Source organism: Garra rufa, chromosome 2, assembly GCF_049309525.1.
Source record: "Garra rufa chromosome 2, GarRuf1.0, whole genome shotgun sequence".
Taxonomy (NCBI): Eukaryota; Metazoa; Chordata; class Actinopteri; order Cypriniformes; family Cyprinidae; genus Garra; species Garra rufa.
In genome coordinates, this window is record NC_133362.1 from 27,038,155 (window position 1) to 27,056,424 (window position 18,270).

Here is an 18,270-nt window from a genome sequence, read left to right on the forward strand (position 1 = left end):
TGTAAACAGCTTGCTATATTTCTAATATTAGATTAAATCTACTGGTAAACCTTGGGGACTTTCATGGTCATGTGTCTTGAATGGACATCTATCACTATTATTGCTCCAAAAGTAGCACAGATCTTAAAAAGCAATACATAAGGCACACTATGTTTTAGCGTTTCATCAGACACTCCTGGAGCTTTGCCCTCTGAAAGGCTTTGATGGCGCCATAAATTTATGTTAGTAGGCTGAATGAATAGGGGTATTGTATGGTGATGTGTAACTATGGTGCACCTTTTGCAGTCAACCTTAAGGCCCGGCTATACTTCATTTTCTGCATTCCGCTCGGCCGTGTCCACACAGCTTTCAAAGTGTACTCGACGAGCGCAGACAGACGAGTTTGACACTCTTCGGTCTCAACATTTCACCTTGCATTTGTGCTATTATACACGCACTACCTGCATGGACACAAAAATTAGGCTGTATGTGGACGTCCCTGTGCAGCCAAAGTATACTTTGGGCTTTATGGGTTACCATGAATCTCTCTCAATCCCTGAGGAGGCAGTCATATCTGACCTCCTAACGTGCAGAACATAATTCAAGGGTCCCCTCAGGTTAACAACCCAACATAAATAACAGTTCACCAAAATATACAGAAATTTGTGTGGGGGTTACAACCAGAAGAAAAAGTCAACGTATGATACTATTATGAAATAAACATATCTGTGCAATAAATCTCACCTTGCCTCTTATCACTCTAAACTACAGCCTGCATGACGACCAGAGTGGTCTGGAGTTTGTCTCCCCCTCACCCCCGCTCTCTTGGCCTGCTTTGGCCCGGGTCTCTGGTCCCTCCTGGGGCCCCTCCTTACAGCAGGGCTCCCAGTACTGGAGGCTGCCTTCCCTCAGTGTCGGCGCTATGTCCGACATGCCTTTCAAGGCCTGCTAGACTGCAGGGCAGACTTTCTGGCTCCGCTGCCATTGTTTGCTTGGCTGCTTTGCGCCTCATCCCAGGAAAGGATTAGCATAAGAATACTTAGGCACATTGAGATGTGCCCCACGACCAACTCTCTTCCCTCTCTTCTATCATCCTCTCTTCTTCTCATCCTCACCGAAGTCCCACATCTCTTCCTGGCACAACACCAATCACTGTCAAGCAGCTGCATCGCAGAGAGTCAGTCAAGCAGAGATTTTAAAGGTAGCACAAGACTGGGGACACAGCAGTAGATCGCAGGAGAAGAACAAAAGTTAATCTGTGGAGCACTTGGGTGCAATATGAGCTCCTTCGGCCAGATTCCTCTGGAGGGGTAATGGGTTGAGACACCACTTCTAGAACAAAGCCCCCAAAATTTGAGCACATTTTGGCTGAGAAGTTAAGAAACTGAGATCGGAACAGCTCGTCTGTGAAACACTAAAAAAGCTGATTTGATCGCTTTATAACTGGACCAATTACCCCAAAAGTCACTTCAAAGTGCTGGCTGCTGGATTTGTCATTACTTTTACAATTGTTAAATGGGTCATCGGATGCAAAACAAACTTTTACATGTTGTTTGAACATTAATGTGTGTTGGCAGTTTGTGTACACAACCACCCTACAATGATAAAAATCCACCCAGTGGTATTTTTTTAATCTTTAAAAGTAATATCCCCTTTTTAAAATCAGGTCATTCTCAGCTTCATGTCGTTGTGACGGCACACCGACAGAGGGCACTCCCACGATAGTAGACTGACATGAGCGCCTTACCTTAGACCCGCCCTCACCGAACTGAAACAGTCTGAATACGACTGCCACTGTGTCGACTAATTGAGCGATTGAGGTGTTCTGTTGTTGGATGTAATAATGAACATAGCAGTAGTCATTTACTCCCGACATCTGAGCCGCTTAAGAGGCAGAGGACAACGTTACTTTCCTTTTTTAAAAGGAAAGCGCCAATCCCGATCTACATATGAGTTTCTGTTTGTGTGAATCATTCTTGATGCAGCTTCACCCACAGCAGAAGTGAGTATAAGGGTTTTTATGCATCTTTGCAAATGGCCTTTCTTAATAATGCGCTTGTTGGCAAGTTTCGCCGATAAACAGCTAAATGCGGCTAAAGTAAACATTACAGCTCATAATCCCTCAGTAGAGAGGGGCGGGGCGAGCAGAGCTCATTTGCATTTAAAGGCCCCATGCGATAAAATTAGCTGATATTTTGCAGAGCTGATTTTGACAGGGTAAAAGGGTGGTTTTTTTACACTATTATTGAGAATTTTTAACCAAAGTATATTAGAGACTTTTCATTAAGACCCTAAAGAATCATTTGATGACCCCTTCAAAAAAAACTTTTTGACTATAGCTATTGTCCTGCCCTCATCCCAGTGCATGTTATCAGATATTGTAAAAGGGACAAAATTTTCAATGCTTTTGATTAAACATTACAAGGGCAAATGAATTAAATAAAATGCATGAATGATTATATTTAATAACTGATCGGTTCTCCCAAATGGCATTCTGCACTATTAATATATTTTTCTGCTTTTAACTTGAGACTAATCATTTTTATTTCTTGGAATTTATATAGGAACAAATATGGAGATGGAAAAGTCTACAAATTTCCTGGAATTATTGAAGCAGCAGAGGTTTATGGCAAGTTCATTTTCCATTACCTGCCTCACACATTTCACCAAGGATCTGAGTGAGTGGGTGTGCTGGGGTTTGATGAGAGACAGGTTCAAGCTTTGCATTATCAGTAAACACATTACCTCTTTTTTCTAAGGGAAAATAATTTTTCTTCTGTGAAAATTCCTCTTGAATATTTCACAGCTTAGCATCTGCTGAGCATAACTCTGCACCTCAGGTGTGATAAAAACTGGGTGGGGCTGTTGCCTTAGAAATCCAAGGCCACACAGGGATGAACTTTGACCTGTAAATGTTTTTTTTTTCTAAAATGAAATCTCAGATCCAAACATATGGAAGCCATTTGTTCCAGTCTGGCCATCTCTGATGTAGGGAGCATTTTTATCTACTGCGGTCATGTAATCACCACAGGAAAACACAAGGGATGCACCGAAATGAAAATTCTTGGCCGAAACCGAAACAATTATGCCAATTATTAGTACCATTGCATTTATGGCTATGACTGTGTACTAATCTTACTAAAGTCAAGGCATTGCAATTGCATAAATTAATATTAAAGTTTCAAAGAATAAATCAATTATATTAATTTAAACAATAATTATCAATCAAGTATTATATTACTTAAATAAAATATACATATATTTTACTGCCTTTGTTTAAATTTTTATAACACATTATCTTGTGGATCCATCAGTTCACATTTACAGCTCTACGCGTTTCTCTTCCAGCAGGAGGCGCTGTCAGAATGGTACACAAAGCAGCACAGCAAATGACTTTGAAACGTGCAGCGCTCATATTTATTCAATGGATAGCCTTTTGAAGTTTCAGCGCAATTCTTGTCTTTCAGTCCCCACATTTAAGACCACCTAAAATCATAATTAAGACTTTCTTAACCCCTAACAACACTGCAGTCATCAATGAAAATTAAGAGCTTTAATTCAAATACCGACTTTCAAAAACAAACCTTACACAAAATACGTTTCTTTTTATTATTTTTTCCCACTATATTAGGGGACTAAATTAATATCAGCATATGAAGTATAATCGTCTCTCATTGTCTCTGAGAGAATGCACATCAGATGCTGAAAGCACTGTCAGTTTTTACTTTCATTTTAACATATGCAACTTCTTCTTTCACTTTAACATCTGGCAGTATGCAGACATTATCCCTGTCAGCATGGACTGGGCATCGTCTCTCTCAGTTATCACGTTGCTTGTGTGATATTCATTGGCATACCTCCATGGTTTAAAACATAAATATTTATAAAAATACAGTATATAGAAAAGACATATTTATAAAATATTGCGACGTAACACCAATGTATAGTAAAGCCATTGTTTTTCACTCACTGTAAGCTACATCTGTCTGCGTGCAATGCTCCGGTCTCTGCTCTCATCACTGCGCGCACGAGTGCAGACAAACCCCCTCTTGAAATTTCGGCTTTACAAGTTTTGCAAATCGCTATCCGTGGGTCTTTCTCAGATATACTGAAATACGTCCACACCGCAAACGTGTTGCTTCAAACAAGCATGTGCAGGCTGCGGTTTCTGTTTGCGTCAACATACTGTTTCGGTGATAAAAGTCTTTCGGCCGAAAACCGAAAATGCACTTTTGAGCCATTTTCGGCCGAAAATTTTCGGTGGCCGAATATTCGGTGCATCCCTAGAAAACACACATCTTGGTTGCTTGTACTGCAGGGGATGTCAGAAGAAATGGCATTTTTTAGCAGAGGTTTCCTTACCGTACAGAAAGATCCATTTCTGTGAAGCATGTTGGCATAGTGTTTGGTAAGCATGGAGGCTGGCTACAGGTGTCATTCGGATCCAGGTGGCTGAATGTCCAAATGGCATTTGGATTCTGGCATAGTACCACAAAACCCTATAAAATATAGGAGAGAATCTTTAATGCAAAGCGGTATTTTTATTATTTTTTTGTTTGCTATCAAACTTTTGTAAACTGCAAGAAATACAAGGGTAAGGTAAAAGAGTTTGTAATAATAAATATTTGACTGCATCTTTAAACCAAGGTAACATGAACACCTAGTTAATAGTTGGAATCAAATCACCCACACTATTTTTATTATCCAGTAAGACTGAGATATAGTAAGACAAGCGGAGCACTGCAACAGTACTTGTTTTGAAGCACAAGAGGTATGAACAAGTGAAAGGACATTTGAAAAGGCATTTGCTTGGTTTGTATGTATGCCATTTACAGTAGTTCTATCCATGGTAACAACTCATAGTTCAGAAACCTGTAAAATAAAGTATTTTCACTTAAAGTGTCATGTCGTACCTGGTAAGTCACAGAATAACCTACGACATATTTTAATTGAAAAGACAAATGTGATGGAGAAGAGCAGCTAAAGGGAATATAACTGAAAGGTGTTTTACCCCAGTGCATAATGTAGATTTATTTTGCAAATGTAATCAATTTAATTTAATTTAAAGTCAAACATTATTATTAGATATGCAAAACAGACAACACTAACATGCTCATGGATGCCTCATTCGACCACTCCAAGCACAGAGATGTGTCCGCCATCTAAATAATAGGGCATTTGCCTATACATATCTACAATTGTAACTGGATGAATGGTCATGTGATATGCATTTTCGGTTGTGTAGTGTAGACGGAGATCGTTTCTGAAATGCATTTGAAACAGTGTAGACAAGGATTGTTTTCATTTTAAAATGCAATTTTTAAAACAAAAACACATTAGCGTAAACAGGGCCTAAAAGAAATTATATTATTAGAAGAACAGCAACTTAAAACAGAAATATCATAAAATATGTAATTTCTTACATACGCAGGGAAAAGAACTTTGAAAAAGACATCTGAATAGTCACTGTGTTGACACTTTATGTGAACAAACTATTTTTTGTTTGTTTTGGCATAGTCTACATTTGTGTTTGTTTTTATAGCCAAATTGCACATTGTCTGAAGAAAACTGGGCAGGATGTAAACAAGCTGAAAAAAAAAGTGTTCATCTAACGCTGTACACAGAGCTTGACTAAATTATCTGAAATTCTCAAGCAGACAAAAATCTCCCAAATGCTCAACCCTACTACAAAGGCATTCATGGTCAAGTAATTAAGCTGTCTGATTACTTAGTTGAGTTTAAAAGGAGTAGTTCACCCAAAAAAAATGAAAGATTACTGAAAACTTTAATATACTCAGGCCATTCAAGAAATACACACTACCAGTCAGAAGTTTTTGAACAGTAAATTTTTTAATGTTTTTTAAAGTCTCTTCTGCTCACCAAGCCTGCATTGATTTGATCTAAAATACAGCAAAAACAGTCATTTGAAATATTTTTACTATTTAAAATAACTTTCTAATTTAATATATATTTTCAAATGGAATGTATTCCTGTGATCAAAGCTAAAGATTATAGAAATTAATACTTTTATTTGGCAAGGATGCTTTAAATTGAAGACATTTATAATGTTTTGAAAGATTTCTATTTCAGATAAATGCTGCTGTTCTTAACTTTCTATTCATCAAAGAAACCTGAAACATTTCTACTCAGCTGTTTTTAACATAATAATAATAATAATAATAATAATAACAGATGTTTTTCTTAACAGCAAATCAGAATATTAGAATGTTTCTGAAGGATCATGTGACTGGAGCAATGATGCTAACATTTCAGCTTTGAAATCCCAAGAATAAATTACATTTTAAAATAAATTCAAATAGAAAACAGTTATTTAAAAAAAATAAAAAAAACACTTTATTTGTACTTTGGATCAAATAAATGCAGGCTTGGTGAGCAAAAGAGACTTCTTAAAAAAAATCTTACTGTTTAAAAACTTTTAACTTGTAATCACAGTGTATGAGTTTGTTTTCTCATCAGAACAGACTGCTTCACTAAAGGAAATGTTGTTATGGATTATGGGCTGTCTTTTGACCAGAAGCTATGATTTAAACTTAAAACGCCTTAATGATGGACTTGTTTTCTTACTTTGTTTTCTTATACTTCAGAAAACATTAAGTAATGGACTAAAGCCCTGCAGATTACTTTTGGATTATTGTGATGTTTTTACTAACTGTTTGAACTCTCATTCTGACGGCACCCATTCGCTACAGATGATGGTGTAATGCTAAATTTCTCAAAATCTGATGTGATGAAGAACAAACTCATCCACATCTTTGATGGCCTTAAAAATCAGTGTTCTAGCTTTTCAAAAGTAGAACAAAGACAATATCAAAAGCTTATATCTAAAGTCCAGCCTAGTTGCTTTACAAAGAGGAAAGTGCTGATATAAACAAGGCCTGATGTGTCGTAGGCATTCCAGCTTTCACAAGATGTTTATTACTCGGCATTAAAAATAAAAAAAATCAGGCACATGCAATTCAATTATCTGGGTCTCTACAACCAAATGAAATCCCATAAATAATAAGCTAAAGCATTGAGACTCATTACAAGACCAGACAGAAATCTTTTTGGTTGTCTTTGCACTAACCCAACCCATCATTGAATTCACCCTATCCGGTGCCACTCTAAATAATTTACTCCGATAGCCAAGTGTATTTAAAGCAGATCAATACCATTAAAGGACAGCTGGGGCATACTGAATAAACAGAGACCACTCTCCAGCACTACGCCGGCCTCCCACTGCATAGCTTCATCCAATCTATCTTTATCTGATCTGCCATCACACTAACCAACAGTGGCATAGAAAGAGTTAAAGAAATCAATGGCTCTCCTTCACGTTCTACTATCCGTTGGAAGCACGAGCACAGAGGACTCCACAGCCTACAGTAAGCGTTAAAGAAAAGTCTGTTCAATAAAAGCTCAGTAGCGTGTATCAAATAGCCGTGCTCATCTAGGATTCGTTTTCCACCTTTTAGATCGGAATGATACGACTAAATGGTGGGGGTGATACATCAGCACCTTTACGATGGGATGGTGATACATTCGGGGCCAGGTCTGAGAGGGCCGTGTGTGTTTTTCCCCTCTTGCTTAGCCATCCTGTCTCCAGAGTGAGTCGGGGAGGGTGGGGGGCTGACTTTAGATGGCGCAGCAGCCTGAGGAACGCAGGCAGGGATGTGAAACCTGATCTATACTGCCTCTTAACCCTCCCACCCCCACACCCCTGCTTTCCCTCCAACCTCCCCGCGCTGCCACCTCGCCACAGACTCCCACTGCAATCCGATCCCTTGCACTGTGGCTGAGATTGAAACACACTCCTAGAGGGCTCCGGGGCAATTCAATCTGGGCCTGGCTGATATTTTAAAAAACAGATAGAAGGGGAAAAACATCTGTGTTTATTGTTGTATGATACTGCGGCCCTTTAAGCAATTAAGTGATTGATTTCGCACATTATATGAGGGCAGATCTGTGCCAAATAGAATATATATATGTCAATAAGATGTAAAACAGGCCCTTTCGAATTGAGGGGGCCGCAAGGGATTGCTGGGGGGTCTGTGGAAATGTAAAAAAAAAAAAAAACAATAAAAAAAATTTAAACATCAAAATAAAACACTGATTGAAATAAAATAATAAATGGTTGATTATAACAATGTTATTATAATTATATTAATAATTAACTTAATAGATTTTTTAAGAAGTCTCTTCTGCTCACCTAACTTGCATTTGATTCAAAGTACAGCAAAAACAGTAACATTTTGGAACATTTTTGATATTTAAAAATAACTGTTTTCTATTTGAATACATTTTAAAATGTAATTTATTCCTGTGATTTCAAAGCTAAATTTTTTGCATCATTACTCCAGTCACATGATCCTTCAGAAATCATTCTAATTTTTTTATTTGCTGCTCAAAAAACATTTATTATTACTATGTTGAAAACAGTAGAATTTTTTTCAAGTTTCTTTGATGAACAGAAAGTTCAGAAGAACAGCATTTATCTGAAATAGATATCGTTTGTAACATTATAAATGTCTTTATCATCACTTCTAATCAATTTAAAGCATCCTTGCCAAATAAAAGTATTAATTTCTAGAATTTCTTTCTCCAAAAAAGAATTTATGCTGTCACAAAAGCTTTTCAATTTATATAAATGCTGATTGTTGGATCTTTCTATTCATCTAAGAACTGTTTTAAATATTGAACAGCAACTCAGCATATTAGAATGATTTCTGAAGGATCATGTAACTGGAGAAATTATGTTGAAAATGTAGTTTGATCACAGGAAAAAAAATACATTTTAAAATCTGCTGAAATAGAAAACAGTTATTTTAAATAGTAAAAATATTTTAGAATTTTACAATTTTTGCTGTACTTTGGATCAAATTAACTGCAGGCTTGGTGAGCAGAAGAGACGTCTTTAAAAACATTAAAAATCTCTCTGTTCAAAAAATTTTTGACTGGTAGTTTAGAACAGAACAGACTGCTTAACAGGGAAATATGTGCTGTGTTTGGACCAGAAGCTATGATCTAAAGTTAAAATGTCTTAATGATGGATTTGTTTCTTACACTTCAGAAAACATTAATTGATGGACCAAAGCCATGCAAATTACTTGTGGATTATTGTGATGTTTTTATCAGCTGTTTGAACTCTCAATCTGATGGCAACTTTTGACTTGTAGAAAGACTGAGAATGACATTCAGAATACAATTTTGGGTATTTAAAAAAGAAACTATATAAATCTTTCATTTTAGGATGATCATTAGGGGAATTGTAGCCTCTAAACGACTGAAAACTTCTACACTAAACCGCCTATTCACTTTGGGCACAAAGCACATGACCATCACATCTGCATAACAATTGATCATTAATTACCATTCAAAGTAAGCCTGAGCAAATAATTGCTCTAGCAGTTACTGTAAATAGACCATCACATGCTACACAACACAAATAACAGGACATAGAAGATATCAACGTTTTGCATGTATTAACATAATAGATGACCAAAAAATTTACATTATCTCATTGTTTACCAAAGTTCTTCTGTGGAGCATAAAAGATGAAGTTACCATTCATTTTTACTGTACAAGGTAAAAAAAAAATACTGTGGAAGTGAATGATGAAATCACTTCCTAATATTCTGCCTAACATCTCTAGAAAGCTCTACAGCGCACAAGGGTGAGTAAATCCTGAAATTTTACTTTTAAATCAACAACCCCTTTAACACACCCTGGTTTTGTTCTCATCAGCTCACCAGATATTGATAGTTTTCAGAAGACATTCTCCATCAAGCTGTGGAATGCACAGATGTCTGGCATGTATATATACTACAAGCCTTTCGCTTTAATTTTCTAAAATAAATCCACTTTCCTCAGACTAAGCCTTTCTCCTCCAGGCCTCTCGATGCAGACCGCTTCACAAGGCAGTGTTACCATCTGTTTTTTGACCTCCTAGAGAAGGTAAAGGAGCTGAGCAGACCCCCTTCCCCCCAGAACCCATAAATTAAAAGCAGCTTTTGTATTGAGCGGGCTAGAGGCATGGCCAAAAGAGAGACTTTTCAGAAATGTACAGTAAAATCAGCATCATTTAAATGTAGTACATTTCCACAAACCTACGCATGCAATAATATAACCCAAAAGCAGCTTTTGTATCGAGAGGCGGATACGTGAGCAAAACAGCCTGAAGTTAAAAACAAACCAAAGAACACATAATCCAAAATATAAACAAACACCGCATTGTAAAGTGAAAAGACACAAACATAAAATGTAAAACAGTTCAGAAAAGAGACAAACATTTAGAGGCAACACACAGCTGTCAGATTATTAGGGAAGTTGTTGCTAGCAATACGCGACTGTCGCGTTAACTAACTTTTTACTCGGACTTTTACAAACCCTGACGTTTTTCTTTAAACAAAGTATAATGCTGTTTGAAACATATAATAAAATATATATTGTACGCACAATGTATTTCTCTGAAGCAAGGCAGCAATTATTGGTATTTACGAGACTAAATTTTAACGTATTTGGACTTGCTAACGGCGATAGCACACCTAGCTATCAATTCAACTCGCTTCACTCTAAAGGAAATCTCCCGACAAAATCATGTAATAAACACGTTAACGCTTATCGTTTTTTTCTCTTCAAGCTTTTTACATTTATGTACTGCGTTTTAAAAAACACACCACACAACGGCAGTCGGTTTTACCTTTGTAACGCGACTAAAACATTACGTGGAACAGGAAAAAAATCACCGCAACAAACTTTCGCGAGCAGCGTTTAGCATAGCCAAGCTAACACTTTCCATTTCACTTACCGATTCTTCAGTAGATCTTATTTCCGTATACTCCGTCAATTTATTGAGCTCGTCTCAACACTAAAATCGCTCAGAGGGTTCGTTTGTAGTTGTGATCGTGGTCGACTCTCATTGAGGTCTGTTAAGGGTCTGGTACTGACCACCACAGTGGAGCGAACTGCACTAACTAGACTACACTACACAGTGACTGCGGACAGCTCGCGGCAACAAGCGCTGATTGAGCGACCCTCTAGCGCCCCCTAGCGACTCAAGCCAAGCCCTGACGATGAACGCGCAGTAATCAGGTCGTAAACAAATGTCTCATTATATTGGATAAAACGTTGAACTTGCAGTTTAATGCTGATAAAAATCATATTAGCAGATAGAAATCATACTAGTTCGTTTTGTTTCAAAACAATATCATTAAGAGAGGATGATGTTCAATACTTTGGTATGAAGGACAACTTTTTGAGTAAACAAATAGCACATTCATCAGTAGAAATGAATGTGATGAACCATATTTTGGGGTATTAGTTGTGTTGTCTCGCTCAAAAACAAATATAAAATTACAGAAATTCTTGCATATTCTACAGAATTAGTGCAAACCAAAAATAAAATAAAATATAATAATAAAAAATAATACAAATAAAAATAATAAAACATTTAAAAAGCATTTAAGAATTAAAATCTTAGATGTTAACTAAAATCCTTCTATTATCTATTGAAAGCCACAATAGAATTTAAAATATCACCAAGCTAAATATATATATAATCATCATTTATTTGGGTAGTTTCAGTTAGGAGGTGGCTAATTTTTCTTATGAAACGTATGAAAATTATATGATTTAATGTAAAAAAAAAATTATAATTTCATGTTGTCCTTGTAAATCATAAAATGTTATGTATATATATATATATATATATATGTGTGTGTGTGTGTGTGTGTGTGTGTGTGTGTGTGTGTGTGTGTGTGTAATATTCCTGTGTTCCTCTCTTTCTCATAGCTACAAGGTGTGAGCAGATAGGTCCCATTTTGAGGTAAATGTGTTCAAAAGTCTGAAAATCTGTGTAACTAAGAAAATGTCACTGCCAAACACTGTTATTCTGCAATTAAGCACACTTTTTTTGGGTGCTATTCCATAACGTTTCTGTTCAAAACTGTGCTAGTAGCCATGTGCTGATTTGCATCTTTGAACTAGGCTCAAAACTGTCTAAAATGATCACTACCGTAACGGTCATAAATGTTTCAGTAGTGACAAAAGGGAACCAAATCCTTTATTTGGAAGAAATAAATACAATTTTATTAAAACATACAGTTATGCAAATTTTAGTGTTTTAGTATGTGAGTTAAAATTCTGTAATGTGATGCAGTCGCTACCAAAACACTACCGTCACTACTGAAAAAATGTGCTGTCACGAACAAAACATAGGATGTTTTGTCAAAAATAAAGTATATTTTAGTGTTTGGTTCAATGTATTTTCAAACTAATGAATCCTTAACTTTGAAATCAGTATGACTAACTTTATGCCTTTTACAAAGAAAAATCTCATAAATCACGCTTGAAATATTGTTAAAAATGTAATTGTTATTGATTTGCCCCTGAATTCTTTTAATAAAATAGGCAAAAAAATATTTACATGGTAGATGTAAATTACTCTTTATAGGTCGATATAACCCTTCTAATTAAATTATATATTACTGTGTTTTAGTAGTGACAAATTTAGAGAGAAGACAAATATTCCAAAACTTTCAGAACATGCATTATTAAGTGCACAATTACTAGAAATGTGTACCTTGGATATTATACAATTTGCATACATACAAAATTTGTGGGAAAAAAAAAAAAAATTCAGGATGTTTCCAACTCTGACTTTGAACCGGTTCTGTAGAATGGCCCATATACATCAATTAAATACTTAAAAGATTATTTGTTATATGTTATTGTTTTATTTATTTTTTAAATAAATGATAACCATAATACTTGGCACTTTAACTGCAATCTTTTTGTATGACCTTTGTGAAAACTGCACAGTGCATACGTTCTGAGATTTAAATATAATAAAAGTGAATTAGTAAAAGGGCTATTCAGTGCAGTACAGTTTTATGATATTTAATCATACATTCAGGAACAGTGTCCATAAAATTTGTGTTATGAGCTATTTTCAGTTTATAAAGCAACTTAAAGGGGTCATCGGATACAAAACTACATTTACATGTTGTTTGAACATTAATGTGTGTTGGTAGTTTGTGTACACAACCATCCTACAATGATAAAAATCCACCCTATTTTTCATCTTTAAAAGTAATATTCCCTTTTTAAAATCAGGTCATTCTCAGCTTCTTGTCATTGTGACGGCACACAGTTGATTGACATGAGCGTCTTACCTTAGACCCGTCCTCACCGAGCTGAAACAGTCCAAATAGTATTGGCATTGTTTCGACTCAGGTGCAGGGGAAGACTCTAATTGAGCGATTGAGGTGTTCTGTTGTTGGATGTAATAACGAACATAGCAGTAGTCATTTACTCCCGACATCTGAGCCGCTTAATAGGCAGAGGACATTACTTTTGTTTTTAAAAGGAAAGCGCCGATCCCGATCTACATTTGCATTTATGTTTGTGTAAATCATTCGTGATGCAGCTTCACCCACAGCAGAAGTGAGTAGAAGGGTTTTTATGCATCTTTGCAAATGGCCTTTCTTAATAATGTGCTTGTTGGCAAGTTTCGCCGATAAATGCGGCTAAATGCAGCTAAAGTAAACACTGCGATAAAATGAGCTGATATTTTGCAGAGCTGATTTTGACAAGGTACAAGTGTGTTTTTTTTACACTACTATTGAGAATTTTTAACCAAAGTATATTAGAGACTTTTCATTAAGACCCTAAATAATCATATGAACTTGTGGAAAATGGGCATCCGATGACCCCTTTAATACTTTTACTAGCCGTGTTCAACACTTCAGTACAGATTCAGATACATTTTTGGACATTAACGGCATGGTATTGGTCAAAAGAAACAATATTTTTTTCAAATACAAAGAAAGAGAACATTATAAGTGGTAGTTAGTTTTTCATTTCATCTTCAAAAAACACACATAGCTCATACAAAAGTAGATACTACATAAAGTAAATCTACAGTATTGTTTAGAGCTGCATCTATTTTTCAACAGAAGGCTGTATTAAAGACACTTGTTAACACATATGTCATGTTTAAAAAGTGTCACATAACACATACTGTATATGGTTCTTTATTGTATTATTGCAGCAACGCTAATGGCCTGCAAATTGATGTTATTATGGATCAATCCTTTGTCTCTGTAATTCCCAGGTGATCTTCAGGATACAGCAGATGACAAATTGAGATAATACATTATTTGTAAAGTACAATCAACAGCATTAAATTACATACATATGTTTTTGAAAAATGCTAAAAAGATACAACATTCCCACTTCTGAACCCAACACTGATATTAATGTCATTTTAAGTAACTTACTAATCTTGTGTAAAAAAGAAGCTAACAATTGATTACATTTAAGAGAGGCAATTATGACATGCCAAACTATTGTTAGTAATATTCAAAACAAACAAACAAACAAACAAAAAAGCCAAAATCGAAAGCAGCCCTAAGAACACATTTCAACTGACATGGTAACTTCAATATATGGCAATGAAAATATATAGCGATAAATTAAAGACACGTTCATAAAGCGTCTAAAAAGTTTTTGTAAGTGAATTCTATGCATAAAATATCAATATCACGTACGAAAACACGTCTAAAATTGCAGTCTCAGAATTTGACCTTGATGATCTTTAATAGCCACAAGGCATGAAACAAACATTTTACTGTAATCTTACAGTTGCACATCAGAATTAGGTAGCATATACCCACAGAGAAAAAAAAAGCCTCAGGTACTTCATTTGTTATTAATTTTAAGAAACATATTAACAATACAACTTGCATCCTCTGTGTGTGTTCCTCTGTCTTGATCATTAAAGTATATATTAAATAAAAACACGAATCCCTCCTCCTTGGCAAAGAAAACAAATTATCCATGCAAAAGAACAGTACACTATTTGCAAAGATTATGTAAATATGAGGTTTTGCACACAATAAATAACAAAAAGTCAACTATCATAGGTGACAAGGCAAAACATGAACAACTGAATACATTATTACAGCTAATGTCTTGCATACAATGTGAGGGCAACAATTAATAAATTAAAATGAATTCAGATTTTCAGATACCCTGCTTACATTCTTAAAATAGTTGATACAAATATGACACATAATGCTAATATTGACATTACATATGTATGAATTAGCTCACTTTCACACACTAGAGCACAAATAAACAAGATTAGTAATTTTTAACATAAAACACCATTCAGTATTGAAAAGACTGTACAACAATATACAGTCTCAATCTATTTAACATCATTTTGTGATTGATATGCAAGTCAGGGATCTATAGGCCTCATTATTGTTCAGGAAAACAAATAGCAATGGAATAAAAACACATTTAAGTTTACTTAAAATTTTAAGGCGTAATAATATGCATAGACGTCTTCAGGCTGTTCCTGGTTTATGAATGAACACCGACATCCATGTATTATCTTTTAAATTAATTAATATTAATATATTTTAAATTAAGGTTTTAGTCACTATTAGCACAAAAATGTATGTTACATAAATTCACCAAACCCAAAAAAAAAAAAAAAGTGAAAATGTTATATCTCTTAACGGGAACCCTGGGTATTATGACATGTATGGCTTAATATAACTTACTGAAATGTGTAGTAAAGAATGAAAGGAGTCTAAAGACCCTGCATATTAAGTGAATCTGTGCTGAGAAACTCCTTTATTGGCTGTGGCATCATGACAAGCAGCAGCATGTTTACATCCTGCCAGAATGGCATCTAGTGTTTCTTGTCTCTGCCATTTGGAAGCTCTTTCAGTAGCTGTGCTCTACTAAAAAGCCTCAAAGGTATCAGGGCTCAAGTGGAGAGAACAAAGACGCGGGTCTTTAGGAAGATTTATTCGTCCATAGGTATCTTCCCATTCTTTGCTCCTTCTTATCGCTAGAAAAAAAGTGAAGACTTACATCACTTCTGTTGTTGCCCTTCGACTGAAAATTACAACCAAGTCTTTCATGGGTTTTCTACTACATATTTCAGTGAGAGATATCATTTATGTTATATTAAGCCATACAAGTCTTAATACCTGGCGTTCCCTTTAAATTAATGTATTAGACAAACAAGTACATGTATGCAAATGTATCAGGGCTATAATAAAGACAAAGAATGACTTAAAAATGTCAAGATGCTTAGTTTAAGTATCATTCAGTCATTGTCTTACTAATATGCTGTTTAATAAATGATACTGTATATCTTTTATATTAGTTTTTGTGTCATTTGGATTGGCACTGATGTCTTGCTATAAAACCACACATGCAAATGTTGTATTAATTGCATTTAGTTCCTTCACTGACAGCTTTTGATGCATACTGAAGCATCTACACATTGATGGCATGTGCATGCTTCTTGCATAAGGGCTTGTCCTTCTTGGAGTAGAAAGGTTGTCCTTCCAGGTTCACATGGCACACCTGTTATAATTACAGTCATAATTTAAACTCATTGATTGCTGAATTATTTATAAACCATATGGGCAAGTGCTTTATCAAAGTGATTTTGAACCTACCGCACAAACAAAGCAGGTATCATGCCATGTGTGGCCAAGAGCTTCAATAAATTTGTCTCCTGCCTCAACTGGGAAGTCACAGCCATGGCACTTTGTGCTGAAGAGTGCAATATAATCTGTAGACAGAAACATTTAATGAAAGCTATAGTGGTCTGGACTGTATATAGTTGAGGTCAAAAATGCACACCTTTTAGACTCCGCAAAATGATAATTATTTGACCAAAATAAGAGAGATCCTGCAAATTGCATGTTATTTTTTATTTAGTACTGACCTGAATAAGATATTTCACATAAAATAAGTTTACATATAATCCACAGGAGAAAATAATAGTTGAATTGATAAAAATGTCTCTGTTCAAAAGTTTTCATATGCTTGATTCTTAATAATGTGTTGTTACCTGAATGATCCACAGCTGTGTTTTTCATGAGTGTTTGTCCTGAATAGTTAAACTGCCCGCTGTTCTTCTGCAAAATCCTTCAGGTCCCACAAATTCTTTGGTTTTTCAGCATTTTTGTGTATTTGAACCCTTTCCAACAATGAATGTATGATTTTGAGATACAGCTTTTTACACTAGGGACAACTGATGGGCTCATTTACTATTACAGAAGGATCAAATGCTCACTGATGCTCCAGAAGGAAACACAATGCATTAAGAGCCAGGGGGTGTAAACTTTTGAACAGAATGATGTGTAAATTTTTCTTATTTTGCCTAAATATAAGATTTTTTTCATTTAATACTGCCTTTCAAAAGCAACAGAAGATACTTACATGTTTCCCAGAAGATAAAATAAATTAAATTTACCCTGATCTTCAAATTCCAAAAGTTTTCACCCCCTGGCTCTTAAAGTAGCCATAGAATGCATTGAAACAATATTTTAAATTGTTCTTTGATATCTACATAGAAGGTATATGGCATAGGGAAGGGCAAAAATTCCCCAGAAACGGTTTTACAAGTCCATTTACAACCCTAGGATTTGTCCCTAAAATGAAATTTTCTGTTATTGCCTTATTTGGAAGGTCTGTGAATATTAATGAGGGGCTCTGCTCTGATTGGCTGTTTCACAGAGCTGCTCATCTCAATAGCTCGCACATGGAGGAAATATATATTTAATTACGGAGTTCTAGCCGCTTTTAATATGTGGTTTGTTGAATCTGCCGTTTTGAATCGGCGACATTTTACTCTCACTATTGCGATCGCATGTGCTCTGAGTAAAGTTATACTGCAGCGACACAAGTACTTACCACACAAGTTTTGATGCTTGTCAGTGATACTCAGGATCTGTAAATCATTCGCCATCATCAGAGCAGTCATCTCTCTGTTTATGTGGTAAGTGAAATCTTATGTACTGCAATGTAACAGGCTACTGCTAGCATTAAGCTAACCATGTCCCTTCAGTGGTTTTACTGGTGTACTGAAGTTAATGATGATTGGGCGTTGCAAATGTTGGGAGCGTAACTATTAACGATCGCAACTATTGTGTAATAGTCGGTGTTATGTTGGAATTGACCTATTTTTCAGTGGTCTTTTGCAAACACCAGATTTATATAAGAAGGAGGAAATGGTGGTGTTTGAGACTCATGGTATGTCATGTCCATGTACTGAACTGTTATTATTTAACTATGCCAAGGTAAACACAGTTTTCCATTCTATGGTACCTTTAATGCACTGTTTTTCCTTCTAAAGCATCAGTGAGCATTTGCACTTTTAGTAATAGTCCCTCTTTGTCCTCAGTATGAAAAGATGGATCTTAAAATCATACAGTCATTGGAAAAGGGTTCAAATACGTAAAAATGCTGAAAAACCAA

General features: G+C 35.6%; 2 protein-coding genes across 4 annotated transcripts in view; both read right to left on the reverse strand.

Annotated features, from left to right (window-relative positions):
• bmpr1aa (bone morphogenetic protein receptor, type IAa) overlaps positions 1-10,955 on the reverse strand; it is a 33,864-nt gene extending 22,909 nt beyond the window's left edge. The window contains exons 1-2 of the mRNA XM_073834005.1: positions 10,787-10,955; positions 4,342-4,478 (exon numbers count right to left, since the gene is read on the reverse strand). The gene's annotated coding sequence lies outside the window, so the exon portion shown is untranslated. The remainder of the gene's footprint in view (positions 1-4,341; positions 4,479-10,786) is intronic.
• Positions 10,956-13,996: 3,041 nt separating this feature from the next.
• ldb3a (LIM domain binding 3a) overlaps positions 13,997-18,270 on the reverse strand; it is a 58,430-nt gene continuing 54,156 nt past the window's right edge. For all 3 annotated transcript variants that reach the window (XM_073834008.1, XM_073834007.1, XM_073834011.1), the window contains 2 exons: positions 16,464-16,579; positions 13,997-16,368 (listed from right to left, as the gene is read on the reverse strand). In XM_073834008.1, coding sequence (XP_073690109.1) covers positions 16,279-16,368; positions 16,464-16,579 — 206 coding nt within the window. In that variant the 3' untranslated portion in view covers positions 13,997-16,278. The remainder of the gene's footprint in view (positions 16,369-16,463; positions 16,580-18,270) is intronic.